We start from the raw sequence: 17762 nt of genomic DNA on the forward strand, positions 1-17762 counted from the left end.
TTCCCATCTTAGTAGCAACATTGGTGTGGGTTTATTTCGAGGATGAATTTGCACCAGAGAGATGTAAATTAATTTTGGATTTTTTGCCCTGCCCGAGCTATTTTAACACTGTATGCTCAGTGTATGCCTCTGAAGGCTTGTGAAAAAAAACCACAAGCGTACTCGGGTGGGACTCGAACCCACGACCTCCTGCTTACTAGTGCAGACGACTTGACCACCGTGCTGGCTCGCGCGCGAGCTTGTTGATGTGGACTGGCTGGTTGGAATCAGATGTAACAGCGGGTACCGCAAGCAACTATTTCAAGGATGGATAGCTGTTGTAGTGTTGTTCGTGGTACCCGCTGTTAACATCTTATTCAAACCAGCCAGTCAACACCAACAAGCTCGGTGGTCGAGTGGTTAAGACGTCTGCACTAGTAAGCAGGTCTTGGGTTCGAGTCCCACCCGGTTTGGGTTTACATTAATGTTTCAAACTTTCAGCATTAGTGTATATATTGAATTCATTGAATAGAACAAATAAACTACTGAACAAATGTATTGGTCTTTGTGAGTAAATATAATTCGTGCATCTTTATCAACAAACTTGGTTGAATTTATTCATATTCAGCATCTTTGGCTTGGATTCCAGGTTTGTTCTGGATTTAGCTTGCTAGCCACAAGTTGATATGTATATAAGGCCTCAAGTGGTTTGCCGCTAAAAAAATATGATTTGAACGTAGATTTTTATTTCCTTAGGGTCTATATAAGCTCATTCAAAAGAGGCACTGGTATTTTGGTCATTAAAGAGCAGTTGTGGTGTGATTTTGTTTCCTTTTTTTTTTGTTAGGTGGAGTACACTGCCGACCTCTTCCTGGAGAAGAACCGTGACACGCTGCCATCCAAGGTCATGCAGATGTTACGAACCAGCACCAATGACCTCGTCAGCCAGATATTCAGAGGTTGGAAAATGCTGGATTCCTCTTGGTTTTAATTTTGTAGAATCAGAACAGGCATCACTCTCTTGCACAGTTTGTATTGGCACGTGAAAGGCCTCGTTTCCCAGGGGGTTTTCAAGTCTCGTGATGACAAATGTGCAACATGCGCATTGGTATGATGTCCCTTTGGTAATGCCATTTCCTCCCATTTGTTTAAATCCAATGAACTTAGTATCTGAAAAAACAGACACTGATGGTACGTGTACACCTGTTGGGTTTTAGAAACAACGCCTGCATTCCGGATAGGGAATGTCTAGGAGTGAGTGAGATTTGTTATGCAAAAGGTACTGCATAGACTTTGACAATGTAGAGCTCAATGATACTGGCTCTTTCAATCATGTGCCATGTTTGCTGCATATTGCTTTGTCCATAGCCCTTCAGTCGCAAATCCTCCGATTTCAATATGATTTTTACATACACCCTGGGGGGTTAGGGTTAATCGTATTATTGCAGTGAGCCAGTTTGGTATTCCAACAGCACATGCTCTACTGAAGCATGTCAAAGGTCATCTGGGAAAAACCCGACATGCGCATGTGACATTAGCCTAATCAGCGAACCTGCCCTTTTGGAACTAGCTCATTACTAGGTGTTCATGTTGACATTTTTTCCGTCGTAATGTCCATTCAGGAACTGTCACTAGAACGGGTACGCTAGCCCTGCAGAGCCGGCGCAGGAGAACCCGCAGGTCAGCAAAGCCGAAGGTAAGGCTCCTTGGGGTTGTGGAGGAAGCCGTCACTCCTGAGCACTCCTTAAAATGTCTGTCCCTTCGAATCTCTCAGTTTTTCCTTGTTTGTAAGGTTTTAATTCTGGGGATTTTCTAGAATTTCATTAAATGCAGGTGAAACCTTCAGCCTCACCTTGAGCTTGATGTAAATTTGTTATAAACTGCATCAACTTTGCTTGCACATCAGATTGAGACATAAACTGCTAATGTGAACAAATTTTTCCTTATTCCCATTTCTCAGCTAGGGACTAGGGAAACTGTCAAGAAGATGACTGTTGGTGCACAGTTCAAGGTTAGTTAATGTTAATCTGAAATAAAAACCAACTTTGATGGTTTCTACCCAAATGTTCACAAAGAGATCAGACATTAATGCTGGTCTGGGAGCATTGATCTCTTTAGTCTAAAGCGTGGACTTGCAACCACCAAGGTTGTGGTAACTCACAGCAGTTGGAAAGAAATGTTATTTTGAAACGATTTTTACGTCTCGTTGAAGTGAAAGGTCACTTGATTGACATTTATTTTACCTGGACACTATGCTTGTTTCCTTCAATTTTTCCACATTCAGAATTCACTGTCTGTTTTGTTGGAGCTTCTGAACCTGTCCAACCCTCACTTTGTGCGCTGCATCAAGCCAAACACCAGCAAGTCAGCCAAGCTGTTTGAGGACAAGTTTGTCACGGCTCAGGTGAGAGAAATGTTGGAGAGCAAACGCTTGATCCTTTGTAGAAGCTGGAATGCAGAACTTCAGTGAGGTGAAACTGGTACCCAAGGTTACAGTGATACATGTACATGTACTTTGGGTTGTTTGATTTTCAGTTGCGCTATACTGGTATGCTGGAGACAACCAGAATCAGGCGTCTGGGTTACGCACTGAGGCCACACTTTGCCGACTTCGTCAAGAGGTGAGCTCAGTCATTTTGAAGATTTCCAGTGCCTGTGCTTTCCCAAGAATTTATCAGGTCTAGATTTTGTCCAGCATAATTTGTATTTATAACGGATGTTCTATATTGGGATGCTTTTGCAGGTACAAAGTGTTAGCTCGCAGCCCTCGATTGTCTGAGGACAAGCACGGCTGCGTCAAGATCCTGAAGACCGTCGGCCTGACGGATTGGCACGTTGGGTAAGCTCACCTCACAAATACCACCACACACACTTAATAGGTTTCTGTTTGTGACGGGCCTCTTGCAGGTCTATGTAATATGCCAGAACTCCCAACGTTGACACTATATATGGCAGATGACACTGCTTTGCTTTTGCCACCGTTAGAAATTGATCTTGAGAGCTTGATGCCGTGTTGACTTGATAGGCATTGCATGGCACACAGAGGCTCTGTACTTGTTGCCACCGGCATATGGGTCCCACTTAATTTTGCTGAACAATATTGCATTTCAACAGAGTACCTGTGTAGAATCAGAGGGCACCATTTGCATATCAGTCTGGTATTCCTTGGATTGTGCTGCTGTAGCAGTGATCCTAAAGCAAAGCACGGGCAACTTGGTGTAGATAACATCTATTAGCCTACATGTGTAACTCTGGTTTTTGGTGCTATGTCGGATACCGGTATCGTGGTGGATCACATGTTTGGTTTATCAACAGCAAAACCAAGTTGTTCCTGAAGTACTATCACCAAGACCAGCTGGAAGAACACATGCAGAAACTGGGCAAGTCAGCCGTACACATCCAAAAAGGTAAAGTCACCCAGTCAGTCACAAATTGGAATTTGTGTAATTTTTGAAAAGATGCTCTTGGGGAATCATTTACCCAGCTTTGTTTCAGACTTGAACCACGGTGAACCATTTCATGTTTGAGAAATTGATGCTGTAGCCGTGGATGACTGTTTGATTTGTTCACTAGTTTTATTTATCTGAGATCATTGAATTTCGTTGAGCGCTGAATGTAACATTTCATTCCAGCTTGTTGGATCTTGTTGGATTTTCACTTTGACAGTTGGAAAGTTGGAGACTCACTGACTCGAGAATTTTAAGAAGCAATCCCATGGTAACAATATTCTGTCTGGCAGGCTGTCATTGGGAAGAAGGGATTTACTCAAGGGACTGAAGATGTGTTGGCGGGTCTAAAAAAACAGGTCAGGAGAATGGATGCTAAATTCAAGGCCAGGACATAATCAGCATCCATTCCCCTTGAGTCAGTTGGGCTAGTACATATTTATTTCCTTTCATAAATACCTTTCGAGTCACAAAGTCTAAAATTTTTAGAAATAAATTTCGCATAATTTTTCAAATTTTATATCACCGTTTTCAATCACCCCTCCAGCCATGTTTTGGTATGTTCCTCTCACAAGAGGTCATTAAAAATCTTTATATGGAAATTGGCACAGGCGTTGTGTGGACTGCTTGAGTTGGCATACAGCCAGCCAATGCTTTATCAGTCCTACCACATAACTGGCTCTCAACCAATAGGAACGGTTAAACGGTCTGAAGTGGTTATGAATGATGAGCCAACAATGATCGTTTATCTTGCTCAGTTGCGCGTGGCTTTCTGGCCCGCTGCCGCTACAAGTCAAGAGTGAAGAAGGCCCAGCAGCAGAAAGAAGAGATGAACTCCTTCCTCCTCCAATTGGCCAAACTAAGCCTGGATCAGCAGCACAAACTCTCTAAGGTCCTCCAGGGTGACAAGAAGATTCCCAAGTGTAAGGCCATCATTGACAATCCTCTCATCGCTGCCAAAGTTATATTGCAGATCATAAACCCTGTATAGGAGATTTTTTCTACCTCTGTTCACATGACCATTGACACTAACCACCTTAAGACTCGGCTGTGACAATCCTCTCATCGCTGCCAAAGTTATATTGCAGATCATAAACCCTGTATAGGAGATTTTTTCTACCTCTGTTCACATGACCATTGACACTAACCACCTTAAGACTCGGCTGGGACAATCCTCTCATCACTGCCAAAGTTATAAGAGAGAGTGCAGATCATGAACCCTGTATAGGAGAGTTTTTCTACTTCTGTTCTCATGACCATTGACACTAACCACCTTAAGACTCGGCTGTGACAATCCTCTCATCGCTGCCAAAGTTATAAGAGAGAGTGCAGATCATAAACCCTGTATAGGAGATTTTTTCTACCTCTGTTCACATGACCATTGACACTAACCACCTTAAGACTCGGCTGTGACAATCCTCTCATCGCTGCCAAAGTTATAAGAGAGAGTGCAGATCATGAACCCTGTATAGGAGATTTTTTCTACTTCTGTTCTCATGACCTCAAAAACAGAAAATTCAATTATTTGGTTTCAAGATTGCATTGTAAAAGCATATTTCAAGATGTTAGGAGTAAACTTATCAAAGGTAGCTGGAGCACAGAACAGTTATACACCTGAAAATTAACTTTGCCGTACAGTTTTTCTTCTTTACTTTTGTGACGTGATCTGGCTTGGACTAAAGGAATAAATAACCGGTTAGGACTGAACATTGATTGATTGGACTAATATTTCAGTACTTTAACTTTTTACTCTGCAAGATAGACCATTACACAATCATGCTGGGGTTTTTTTTGGGGGGGGGTTGCTTTTGTGGGAATTTGGTGCTACTGAACATTCAAGTATTTGATGGATTGGAATTTACATTATTCAAGTATTTAATTATTCAGCCTTATTACGGACCCAGTAAAATTATGCAGAATCTTGTTGAATTCAGAATTGGATCTAACTTCCAGAATCATTGTCACATGTATTGGTTCTTGGCAGCCTTCTTTGAATCCATTCGCAAAGGAGACAAGGTGATTAAGATTGAGGCTCCCTCCATTCAGGTTCAGCAAGGCACCAACAAAAAAGAGGAAAAGGTAGGAATTGAGAACAGGTCATCACATAGGAGAAATTTGTGGAACTCGCGTTTGTAGTGTGCAACCAAAGTATTTACATTGGAGAGACCACATTTCAGTAGCACAGTTAACTTGTTACAGATTGTGTCAAAATAAAGTCTCATCTTTGCATGATTGGCCTGAAAAAACCTCAAATTGTCCAAGGCGCAAGAAGTGCATCATCTACTCATCGAGGTCATCTGTGCCCCTTGAGGTGCGGGAAAGCAGAACAAGATTTTCAGCCTGAAATAGCCGCTTTTCTGTTTACCATCCAACGTGAATGATTCATTTGTTGTTCAATAACTAAAGTACATTGTGATTAAAAGTTAACACTTTGAATGGGAATGGGATGATTTGGGAAAAGAATTCCCGCTGTCATTTACATTTCACATGGTGTAAAAATGTGTTCCCACTTGTGTGAAAAATGTGGAAATGTTTTCCCATTTGTGTTTAAAAAATGCAGAAATGTTTCCCCGTGTGTGGAAAGGTGTGAAAATATTTTTTTCACTTGTGTGGAAAGGCATGAGAATCTGTACCCAGTTGTTTGAAAACTGTTGAAAAATTTGTCACGATTTTTGAAATGAAAATGAATTCCCCGGGAAGGGAAAAGGTGTGGAGAGAATTTCTTATTACAAGGTTAACTGTTATTCGCAGGGTAATAAAAATGTAACCTTGGGTCTTTGTTTCTCTATTAAAAAATTGCATTGAAATTGTAGGATTTGGGACTGTTAGGGTTAACCCTAACTGTCCCAAATCCTACCCCTAGGGGGTTAGGGTTAAAGGAATTTCACTGGCTGTCAGATATTATGGAAGTCTGGAATAGTTTCTGCTAGACGTTATTCACGTTGAAGCCATTTTGATTGCATTCCCATCTTATTCAGTGTAATCTGGTATTCATGTAAATGGGGTGGTGCCAGACTATTTGGGGTTCCATGCTTCGCTTTCATCTGTTTTATAATCTAGCTTAAAACCTTTAGATATAAGTCACAAGTTTTAAATTATTCATCATTGTATACCAAGGTAATTTCAAGGAACCTTTAATTCATTGCTTTCATTTTTGTTCTTAGTTTGCCAAAACAAAACAAGTTAACCTCACTTTCTATTCAATATGGCCGACCCATGAACAATGTCAGTTTCCATTCCTTGTTGGTAACAGGTGTCCTCCGAGGAGGAAGAAGATGGTGATGATGACGAGGATGAAGAGATCATTGAAGATGAGTTCGTCCGCATCAGGAATAACCTCTTTGGCAAAGAAGGCACCAGACAGGCATCCATTCACTGGTTCAAGGCCACGCAGTCCATGGCAGTGCGGGATCAGACGGGGACCTTTGCCAAGTGGTTCCACGGCATCATCACAAGAAGGTGATCCATTCTCTCCGTCTTGAAATATTCACAACTTCAGTTTGGGTTACAAAATGCTCCATGACTTTTACTGCAATTTTTAGCTCCACTTTGTGACAATACTTTAGATGCAGGCATACAGAGTTTAAAATTGGAAACAAAATCAGAGAAGGAGCGATCACCATTCTTCCATCAGCTGGAGGGGAGTTTGACGAGGTTGATTCCACTGCTTTATTGGGGGTGTGTTTAAAAGAGTCCAAGCAATTGCCAATTCTGTAATGCGAGGGATTCACAATAGTGTGCCTCCAAGAGTATGCAACGTGTTGGCCAATCACAGTGCGCAAAATCTGTCGACCCCTTCCAAACACGTGCATTAGGTTGACAAATTATGTGCATTGTGATTGGGCAACACGTTGCAAACGCTTGGAGGCACTTTATTGTGAAACGCCCGTATTGTGATTTATGTTACAAGTTCAGATGTACCTTTGTTACCTAAGTGTTTATTGCCTCCTTTGAATGATCTATTTCTCTCTGCAGGCGAGCTGAAGAGTTACTGGAACACCAGCCAGTCGGTGCTTTTCTGATTCGTGTCAGTGAGAGTCGGTTTGGTTACTCCCTGTCTCTCAAGTGAGTCCGTCATGACCCATCCGTCATGAGTTTATGAGTACTTTTATATGTGACCCAATCTAACAAAATGAGTCATACGTTGTCAGAGCAATTGTTGAGTGAAAGGCCTTTGAATATATATATTATATACGATATATTGTTCATTTTCACGAGGATGCAGAAATGGGTGATACAAGTACATAAAAACTGAGAATTTAGATGCCGCACTTTTATGGGGGGCTGGGGGGGTTGGGCTAGGTGGCTCCAGCCCCACAAAACTTTTGTCTGTCCCCCCCAAAAGTGCTAAATAATAAAAAATATAATGAACAGAGCCGTAGCAAAAGTTGACAAGTGACGTCAAGTCACGTTCATTTGAAATTTGTACCAATATATTTCCCCGTGATTGTTGCATGAGAAATGTTCGTTTTCCAGATGGAAAGGATGGAGTTTTTTTATTGTCACATCTTTTGTAGGGCGGAATCTCGGTGCAAGCATTTCATGATTGACCTCACTCCCACCGGTAAATACCTCGTCGTCGGTGAGATGCCAGTCTTCAAGAACCTCCAGGAGCTGGTGAAATTTTACAAAGTGGTACGAAGTAGATTGGTCTGGAGGTTTTTTGTTGCTCAATCAACTGAAGAAAGTTCTCCATCCCGACACTAGTCCTAGAGATCCTTATTGGTTTAAGTTCTGCATTCTATATGAAAGTGCCAATTCATAGTGCAAACAGTTACCCTGTTACCCAGGTATCATACTGAAGACAAGTTTTTACAATAAGTCAATAGCTTTCAATGAAGCATTGCTAAAATAGTTACCGGTATGATTTTTGAAGGGAAATTGATATGATTTCCCATATTTTGGATGAGTGCAGTTTTTGTCTGTTTTATATATGAAGTAACAAATAAATTCTTCAGAGATTTCCTGAATGTAAATGTAACGATTTTTCTTTGAGGAAGTGTGTAATTTGTCAAAAAGTTCATTTCACTTCTTGGCTTATTCTTCTGAATTCTTTTTATGGTATTTTTTCTTTTTCCACAGAAACCGATTTCACCATTTGGAGATGTTCTGAAACAAGCATGCGGCCAAGTAAGAACCATGAATGCATTGCAGTCATTATCAAAATTATTCTTTATCATCACAATAGTTCTCTGCTTTCTTATCAGTGAAAATCCATTTTGTAAAGCACATGCCTGTGAATCTACAAAGATATATCATAGACTTCCCTTAACCCCTTCGCGCCGGGAGGCGGCTAGACACACCATAAAAATTGACATCCTCAGCCCGCTTTTCAGCTATTATTCTCGGCCCACGCTCCCGCAAACACGGTGAAAGGAGGCATACCCTGGCTCTTGTATATATGGTAATTGGTCTTTTTGTGTTGCCCAGAAATGAAAAGACCGAATTAGCATCATAATCACCAGCTTCACAATAGTCCCCACTTTGAAAAGAGCCGGAGAAGTACATGGAAGAGAACAGAAATGTATCCCCAAATTGTGCTGTTGCATATTGCATAGCAACTGTGCAGGACCATTACCGGTAGTACTATATAGAAAGTATGTGCTATTAATTCAACACCATACGTTATCAATTCAACACTGCATGGTGTTAATTCAACACCGCACAGGGTTTATTCAGCACCACCCAGTGTTCATCCGACACCTCACAGTGTTCACTCACAACCGTCCCAGTGTTCATTTAACATCATTGCTTTTGCTGTGTGAAACATTACAGGACTAAAACATGAAAAAATGGATACTCTAAAATTACTAACCACGACGTCTTGCTCCATCACATGCCTCGTTTGTTACCTTAGTAACCATTTATAAGCTTGCTTGTGCAGTCTCTGTTGAATCAGAGAGGGGCAGGTTGACGCTTCACTCACAAAGGCTTGTGAAATTTTTGTTTCCACAAGCTGAGCGAAAGCACAGAGTTTCAATGCTGTTCCTTGAATTTTGAAGGCAACCTCAGTCCTAAAATCTGCTTAGTGTTTTTGCTTTACACTTTGATTGCTGTTTGTAGGCAGAGAATGAGCTTGATTACTCCGAACTCCTGGCTGACAAGAAAAACAAGCGTGCATCCGGCGTCCCCTCATCACTCGTCAGGAAAATGAAAGAGAAGGGGATGGACCAGGAAGAAGAGGTAATGCAAGACATTCCGTCTAATCACCTGTGATTGTGTTGAGGAGAACTGTCAGCTTTGAATGTAGAGAACCAAATTGATTTGTGACTTGACTTGACCTGTGATCAAATGACTTATGACTTGACTTGTGACTTGACCTGTGATCAAATGACTTGTGACTTGACTTGTGACTTGACCTGTGATCAAATGACTTGTGACTTGACTTGTGACTTGACCTGTGATCAAATGACTTGTGACTTGACTTGTGACTTGACCTGTGATCAAATGACTTGTGACTTGACTTGTGACTTGACCTGTGATCAAATGACTTGTGACTTGACTTGTGACTTGACCTGTGATCAAATGACTTGTGACTTGACTTGTGACTTGACCTGTGATCAAATGACTTGTGACTTGACTTGTGACTTGACCTGTGATCAAATGACTTGTGACTTGACTTGTGACTTGACCTGTGATCAAATGACTTGTGACTTGACTTGTGACTTGACCTGTGATCAAATGACTTGTGACTTGACTTGGACTTGCAAAAATTGACTTGTTACCACCTCTGGAAGTCATTCTTTTGAGCTTAGTGATAACACCTTGTTGTTGTTATTGGCATCTAAAGTTCATAAGTATTGGTTGGCTTTTGAATAATCTTCCTCCAAAATTAAAAGGCCCCACATTTTAAGCAGTATCATATTACCACAAACAGCTATTTACTAAGAGTCATTCATGAGCTTTGAGGAGATTGGTGATGATTGAATGCGCTGTACACCTTGAATCTCTCTAGTTTAAGGTGGCTGCGCAGTTGGATTGCATTTTGGAACATTGTCATAATAGGTCCGTCTGAATTTCTCATTTCCCTCCTGTTTTCTTGATTATGAATCAGTCTGATTCTCTTCAGATCAGACCTCTGAGATAAAGTCTAAAATGAGCCTGATTTGGATGCTGGCATGGTGGCAATCATTCTTGTATTTTGCCATTAACATTATGTATTATCAGGCTGAATTGATGAAGTCATTTGCACTCTTCTTTGATTATTTTTCCCCCTTCAGGCCGTGTATTCCCCTGATGGATACAGCTTAGCGCCCTCTACAGGTTCCTCCAGAAGGCTAGAGCGTCCAGTCAGTGAGGCGTCTTATCTCTACGTCGATGCTACCAACGGAAAGGAGGTATGCAAGGAGAGTCTGAAAACACAGAAGCGGGAAGACCTCAGGACTAAGACTTTGCCCACATATTACCATTAAAACAGAACGGCAGGTCAACTTTGCCATTCCGCCCTATCTAGCCATTGGAACTGCCGCTGAAAGGGACCATTTGTCTCATTGGTGGGACTGGAATCACATTTTTTGTGCTGAGAAAACGGGAGTGTTCCCATATTAAAAGAGAGCAGTAGCCAGTATAGAAATTGTTACAAGCCAGCCACTGTCCTTTCTTGAAGCAGCATCCACATACATGATTACTGCTGGCACAGATTGACAGATCAAGTGTGAAGAATGCAAAGCTTACATGTATATCTTTCTGCAAACTGTGATGCTATATTGCATCGTGTATCGGCATAGTATTCGGCTGTAGTGATGCTGCATTCTATTTTCCATTTTAAGGCAATTGAACTACAAGTAAACATTTCATTTTATTTATATTATTGCCACAAAGGCAAAGAACTACAAGAAACACATTCCTGATTTCTAACCCTCCATGAGACTTTTACTTCATATCTTTTCCTAAGGCTCAATGATACCTTTCAAAGTTTTACAACCCGATCCTTAGTAATACAGTGTTATGATTTCGAAAATCGTTCATCTCTGTTAACGTTCAGATGGCAGCCAAACCATACTCACACTTTGTATTAGTGTGAAATTCTCGCACAAGTGCATCTATACTTACCATTTCTGCGTAAGAACTACACAATGCTTCCTTACTTTTACCCCTCTGTGTTTTTCTTCTTGTATAACATTTTATGATTCTTCAGATTGGATTTTTAACGAAGGAATGTCCTGTTATGAAATATGATGACGAAAACCCCAAGGAAGAAAAGCCTTTCATTCACAAAACCTATTAGTTCAGTTTTCAAAGTATGGAGTTTGAAGTGTGGAGTGGCTGATGATGTACAAACGTTCTAAGATTCTGTGAGCAAGTTTGGTGGGAAGTTGTTGAAGAGAGAAGTTAAGGATATCAGAAAAGTTTGCATTGGTGAACTACTTCTAAGTTTGTCCGTGAATCACAAGACATTTCTAATTTGTGAACCTTTTGACCATGTGTTGGTTGAGTACTGCTTGAGTCATGAAATTTTACTGCCAATCATTGAGCTTTGTTTGGAAAATGTTCTGACGTTTGACTATTAGTAACTGTTTTAATGTTGGATTTTGAACTAAATACAACAAATTGTACTCTCACAGTTATGCAATAACTTCAGCGTCCAGAACAACAGTACTCAGGCATTATGCGACCAAACCCAACATTTTGGAAATATTTTTGTCCTAACAGCAACTTTGGTTGAAGCATGATAACACGTTAATTTGGGTTATTTGACATGGACTCGGCTTAACATTGCTTTACTTCTGTAGCCTGAATGCACTAACAAAGTAAATTCAAGTGACTAATTTACTAGCATGTGTATATTAACATTGTGCTGTTTTTTTGTGGGATTGTAAATTTCTAAATCAAAGGTGCATGAATCACCTAGTAGATTGTCTTAATTTTTCTGTTTTCTAACATTTTGATCATCTCTTCAAAATGGATATGCCAGCTGTCTTATTCCTGCCTGTGAACGCTATAAATATTTCTCTTCGCATCGCACTTTCTTGGTTGGCTTTGACTCACGTTTGTTTCACACTAACATTCCTTTTTCTGCATGATAACAGGAATCAACAGCAGGGACAGAGGGCACTTTTGCCTCTGCCGTAGTGTCTGAGCAGTTGCAGAAATTTGCAAAACAGATTAAATGGTCAACCCCCCCCCCAGTTTTTGAGGTTGTCCACAGTTAAATTCATAAGGAGATTTTATGTACTCAGTGCATTAGTTGCAAAGAAACTATGTTCCTGAAAAATCTGGGAAAAAAAATTGAAATATGCTGAATATGAGGCACAAGTATGTAATTTGTGGGCTTTACATTTGAAATTTTTGGCTCAATTTGCGGAATTCCCATTCTAACTTGTGTTTTACTATTTTCCCTTATTATCTCACTGTGTCTGTCACCCCCGTTGCCCACCCCCTGATTTGTCTGTGCTCCCCTGTCTGTCTGTCTGTCTGCCTGTTGTCTACAGCTTAGTCGCACTAACAGCCTTGACGAAGTGCCCCCACCTCTGCCCGAGCGCCTATATTCTGGAGCTTATCGCTTATCACGCCCACCGCCCCCTGCCCCACCTGAAGAGGACACAAGCGATTCTTTCCCTGCTGTCCGCGCTCCGCCTGCCAAACCCTATACGCCAAAGAATCGCTAAGGAGCCTCTGGCATATAAGGTATGCAGGATCTAACCTTCCTTTATCTGTTATGTTGGACTCTAACATCAAACATATTTGATGCAAACAAAGAAATTGCTTTGGTGCTCCAGTGGCGATGTTGGCATCAGAGCTGATCATTACACTAATTACACTAGTTATCAATAGTTACAAAGTTTATGCTGTGGGCTTATCCAAGGAGATGCCATAACTGCGGTGGCACTGCACGAACACGGGCATTTTTGGACTTGACCCACGCGCGTTTGGCAAATCACGACACTCTGTTGGTCAAGGTGACATGTAATGCTGGCATACCACCTGTCCGTGAATTTTGTGCTGTGGCAGGATCAGCTTCCAATTCTGATTGCCAATTTTATGCATTTAATTTAATGCATTCCAGAGCTACGGCTAGGTCTATCGTCTACGCGTCCCCACGCATTTCCAATGGAGCGAAGACCTAGACCTAGCTCTAGACAAGAGATTCGGGCGCAGCCTTAGTCTCAGGAGAAACAAGTGGTTACTGTTCAATCACATTGACAGCCCTAATGATTATCAGTTCGAATTCATTTGATAAACTGTGCCAGTGTGTTCCTCTCAGGTTGCGGAGATTGCATGCCGTCCCTTCTGAGTTTTAACGTGTGCCGTGTTTAATGATACTGGCATTGTGTAGTAAGATTGGTGTATTTTCAAGTGAAATTGCGTCCGTTTGCTGAGAAGGAAATGACTCACTTCAACATCAGCTAACACCACCAAAAAAATTGCACTTCATTTATCACAGATTGGTTTGGGTTATTATGTGTGAAAGGACAACCAGAAGATGATGGAACTGTTGTGCATTCCTGGGAGAGTTTGTGAGAGAGAGAGAGGCTGAAAATCAATGGATTTGTTTCCACCATTCACCAGTTTCCCTCTTTTATTTCACAAGTTTTCAAATGCTTGATAATAACGATTGTTTGTATCTGTGTCTCTTATGCAGGCCCCTATGATCAGTAAAATGTCCCGCAATAGTGCCAGACGCTCTGCGATGAGGGAAAACAAGCCTGGCCAACGCCGTGCCAGTACAGATAAATAGGTATTGCGTGCCTGGAAGCTACATGTATCTACATTGGCTCAGTGTGATCTTTGGATGCCTAAATGATGTAATTCACTTGCATGTGGTCATAAGTAGTCAGTAAGTGCTGGTTTGTTGCTGCAAGATTGGGTTTTTGACTTTTTTTGACTATTTTCTTGACTATTTTTTGCATTTAACAAAACTGACGGATGCTTTTAAGGCAATGAAGTATTCTTTGCAGAATATTGACATTCTTGAGATCAACTACACCGTAAACTCTAGGTTTGGAATGTTTTTAAGGTAATGAAGTATTCTTTAGAGAACATTATCAATCACTCTAGAGATGTACTTAACTCTAAAAGGTTTGACTGAAATGGATGAGGTTGAATTGGGGTGAAGGTTGGTCAGATGTTGGAGTGTAATGTGAAGCAGATAGTTTTTAGAAATGGCAACATGAAAGCGTATCTTGTGACAATGACAGAAAATGAAGATCTCTTATAATTTCAATGTTGCACAAAATGTAAACTTTAATGGCTCATATATTTTGTCATAGGACGTCTATTATTTTTTTGACGAGCGTATCCTGCGTAAAAATATTTTCTGAGTGCTTTTTAACTCATTTTATAGCTTTCACTTGAATAACTTACGACTTCAGCAGGCAATTTTCATTCAACTTTAGGCAGTGGTGTAACTTCACTCATGCCGCATTTGATTGCATGAGTGGCTCACAACTATTCAGGACACATTTCATGAAAGTTAAGCACCGCATAAGTCAGTGACTTGTGCAACAATGTATCGTGTAACTTTTATGGTACCATTTTAGGTAAAAATAAATGATTTTACTTTTAAACTAATCCTGTCAGTTAAGGTTCCATTGGGGCTTATGGGGGACAAATTTCTGGCCTCAGCCTTTAAAGCATGCTACAACGTTTGGTTGGGTTTTGTTTAATGAGCCACAGTCTGTGGTATCAGAGGTGTGAAAGTTCAGCTTTTTAGCTGATTTCAGCTTTTTGTTTAGATGTTGACCCTCAATTTCAGGTTATTTTTTGCACCTGCTGTGTACAAACGTATGGGGACTTCTTACATTTCAACTTGTTACAAGCTGTTTTCAGCTTTAATTCTAAGTGGCCACTCACACTCCTGGGTATGAAGTGTCAGAATGGCACTCAAGTAGTGGGGCTCACTGTGTCGTATACGAATCATTGTGGAGGTTGATTGCAGTAGCATTATTGCCGTATCTCACTGTTATGGGGGAGAAACTCTTGAGACAGTACATAGTAACAGTAGTATTTAAATGCTTGTTCATCTCACAGGTGAATTGGAAAAAGCAATTGCGTGTCTTAGAACACCCACAAGAAACTTTTACCCAGGTTGAAATCTTTTGTAAACTTTCGGTGCATATGTTAACCATCAGTGCTGTGTAACTGTTTTTCATCTGCCTGTAGATTTCATGTTTATTTTGGTATGGAATAGGGTTACTTGGTACAGTGAGTTCAGCTCACTGTTGTTGTATGTTGTTTGCATAAATATTGTACATATCTGTACTTCTACAAAGACAAATTCAGAGAAACGTTTTTAAAGGAGTTCTGTCTTTGAGCATTTGTCATTCAAGCATCAAAGGAGCTCCTAAGGAGAATACTTATCGTGGTTTATTTTTCAGTAGCATTTTAAACATAAGACAAGCACTTAAAGTAAAACTTCTTTTTAAAAATAGAGAACTTTTATGCAGTGCCACACAAGTTGTGGGAAAATAGCCCGTAGAGGGGCCCCCTATTTTAGTCTATTTGTAAAGAGAGACAAGTGAGACATCCTGGTAGTTGCTTTTTCTTAGACATTATTTTTTAGATATGCTGCATGTGGTACAGGTAATGAAGCTTCATTGTTTTAGGGGAGGTCCAATTTTACTGTAAAATCTACGTGTTCCATTTTGAATCTTATATATCAACAAGAGAATCTGATTTATTCTGTGTGCCATTAACAAAGTAGAAAAGTGACTTGGCTTGTCACAGCCATAATAAATGATAAAATTTGTAATGCTTTCAACTATTAATACATGGAGACGAATTGGCAATATGGTTCATTTTGTTTATTTATTAAGCATAATATGTAATTTGCATAGTGATATTCAAAGAACCTTACTTTAGTATTTTATTGGATACCATTGAAACGTTGAAAAAAAGACCAATTAGGAGAGGCACTTGGATCGACCTTCAGGTTTATATGTTTGGGTACTAGAGCGGTGACATTCATTCATTACTTAAATATCCATTTATTTCCTTAAGTTGTACCTATCCTGCCACATACTATCAATAATGGTCATTGAAACCAGACATTTTACATTTATCTAACACAGTTTCTAGGAAAAAATACAAACAGAATTTAAGACAGGAGTTGTTTGCCAAATGCTTGTTTTTCCATATTTGTGACTAATTGCAAAAGCCAGCGTAGGTTACAACACGTTATTGCACTCTTGCTCTTGTTGGTATTCATTGCAGGAAGCATTCTTAGTTGGCTATCATGGAAAAGTACTTAATAACACTGGAAAGTACAGTCTTTAAATGATATGTTACTTTGTCAAAAGTGTAGTGATCAACTGTGAAAGTAATTTTGATAGAATTATGCATTGGATAAGTATTTTTTATTCAAATTATCATTGAATTTAACAAGTAATCAAATCATGAATGACGCAGGTTTGAGTCTGTGCAAGAGAGCACAAATTATGCATTTTATATGACAATTCATTGCATTGCATTCACATTATATTCAACCCATGATTTCTGCACAGTTGAAGTTCATATACAGTTGAAGTCTTTCAGCTTGCTTGCAAGTAAGTTCAATTGCAATAATCATAGCAAAATTTTAGTGATTCTTTCAAACTTATTTTTATATACAAGCTTTTTTTTAAAATCTCTTCTCAGATTTTTAGTTGGAAGTAATGTGTATATATTTGCATTTTAAAATAAATTTGGAATAGTATTTGGGAATCGATGTGTCTTCCCTCGTGCAATGTGCTGTCGAACCCGTCTTCGATTATGCCCACAACCAGTTTGAAGCATCATGTCCGGCTATTGACCTTTTTCACCCACGTGACTAGATGAAAACAATACCACCACGTGTGGGACCGCCTTGGCCGGCCACGGTGATCGTATATATTCCTACGGGCAGCTTCAACCACGTGCAAGCGCACGTGCGAACGCTACATGCTTGGTCTTGAGGAGTCTTGAAGGAAATTCTGTGTTTTTCATATTCAGGTGCTGTACAGACAAACGCTGTATATACAGTGTACAACTATGGGCCCATCCGGGGGCCTTCAGCACACCCTCTCCAAAAATGGGGTTAATACTGTTCATAAATAAGACTGTGAAAGCCGATTAGGAGACTCTTTCCTTCGCCTCTCAAAATTCAACTCTGAATACCATATGCATCCGCGGCTCCCCTACGGCAATTCAGTAATTGAACCTCCACGATTCATCTGCAAGAAAAAGATGATTTTTGTTCTTTCTGAAGTAGAAATCATATTTGCGGCAGTGAAAGTTTATAAGAGTCCAGACACAAAAGTATCAAACTTAAAGGGTCGTTTAATTAAAAGGACAAAAATAGTTCGATGAATTAATCGACTATCGCTGCAGGCTGGGCTTGTCACTTTTTTTGCAAAGTTCAGGAAACAGTCGTCGAAAGCA

The 17762-nt window shown here is 40.2% G+C and overlaps 1 protein-coding gene across 2 annotated transcripts in view; it reads left to right on the plus strand.

The window, feature by feature from the left end:
* The window catches only part of LOC110982917 (myosin-IIIb-like), a 30042-nt gene extending 12976 nt beyond the window's left edge, over positions 1 to 17066 (plus strand). Inside the window, exons 14-30 of one of the 2 annotated variants that reach the window (XM_022241703.2) lie at positions 827 to 938; positions 1602 to 1675; positions 1940 to 1990; positions 2264 to 2383; positions 2515 to 2600; positions 2723 to 2818; positions 3295 to 3386; positions 4184 to 4348; positions 5410 to 5504; positions 6679 to 6884; positions 7401 to 7490; positions 7943 to 8060; positions 8508 to 8555; positions 9489 to 9608; positions 10646 to 10762; positions 12857 to 13052; positions 14008 to 17066. In XM_022241703.2, the coding sequence (XP_022097395.2) occupies positions 827 to 938; positions 1602 to 1675; positions 1940 to 1990; positions 2264 to 2383; positions 2515 to 2600; positions 2723 to 2818; positions 3295 to 3386; positions 4184 to 4348; positions 5410 to 5504; positions 6679 to 6884; positions 7401 to 7490; positions 7943 to 8060; positions 8508 to 8555; positions 9489 to 9608; positions 10646 to 10762; positions 12857 to 13033 (1767 nt within the window). In that variant the 3' untranslated portion in view covers positions 13034 to 13052; positions 14008 to 17066. The remainder of the gene's footprint in view (positions 1 to 826; positions 939 to 1601; positions 1676 to 1939; positions 1991 to 2263; positions 2384 to 2514; positions 2601 to 2722; positions 2819 to 3294; positions 3387 to 4183; positions 4349 to 5409; positions 5505 to 6678; positions 6885 to 7400; positions 7491 to 7942; positions 8061 to 8507; positions 8556 to 9488; positions 9609 to 10645; positions 10763 to 12856; positions 13053 to 14007) is intronic. The other variant, XM_022241704.2, reaches the window with a different exon arrangement.
* Positions 17067 to 17762: the final 696 nt, after the last annotated feature.

The sequence above is a fragment of the Acanthaster planci genome, linkage group LG05 (assembly GCF_054643075.1).
Source record: "Acanthaster planci isolate LZ-2023a linkage group LG05, COTS_SCS, whole genome shotgun sequence".
NCBI lineage: Eukaryota > Metazoa > Echinodermata > Asteroidea > Valvatida > Acanthasteridae > Acanthaster > Acanthaster planci.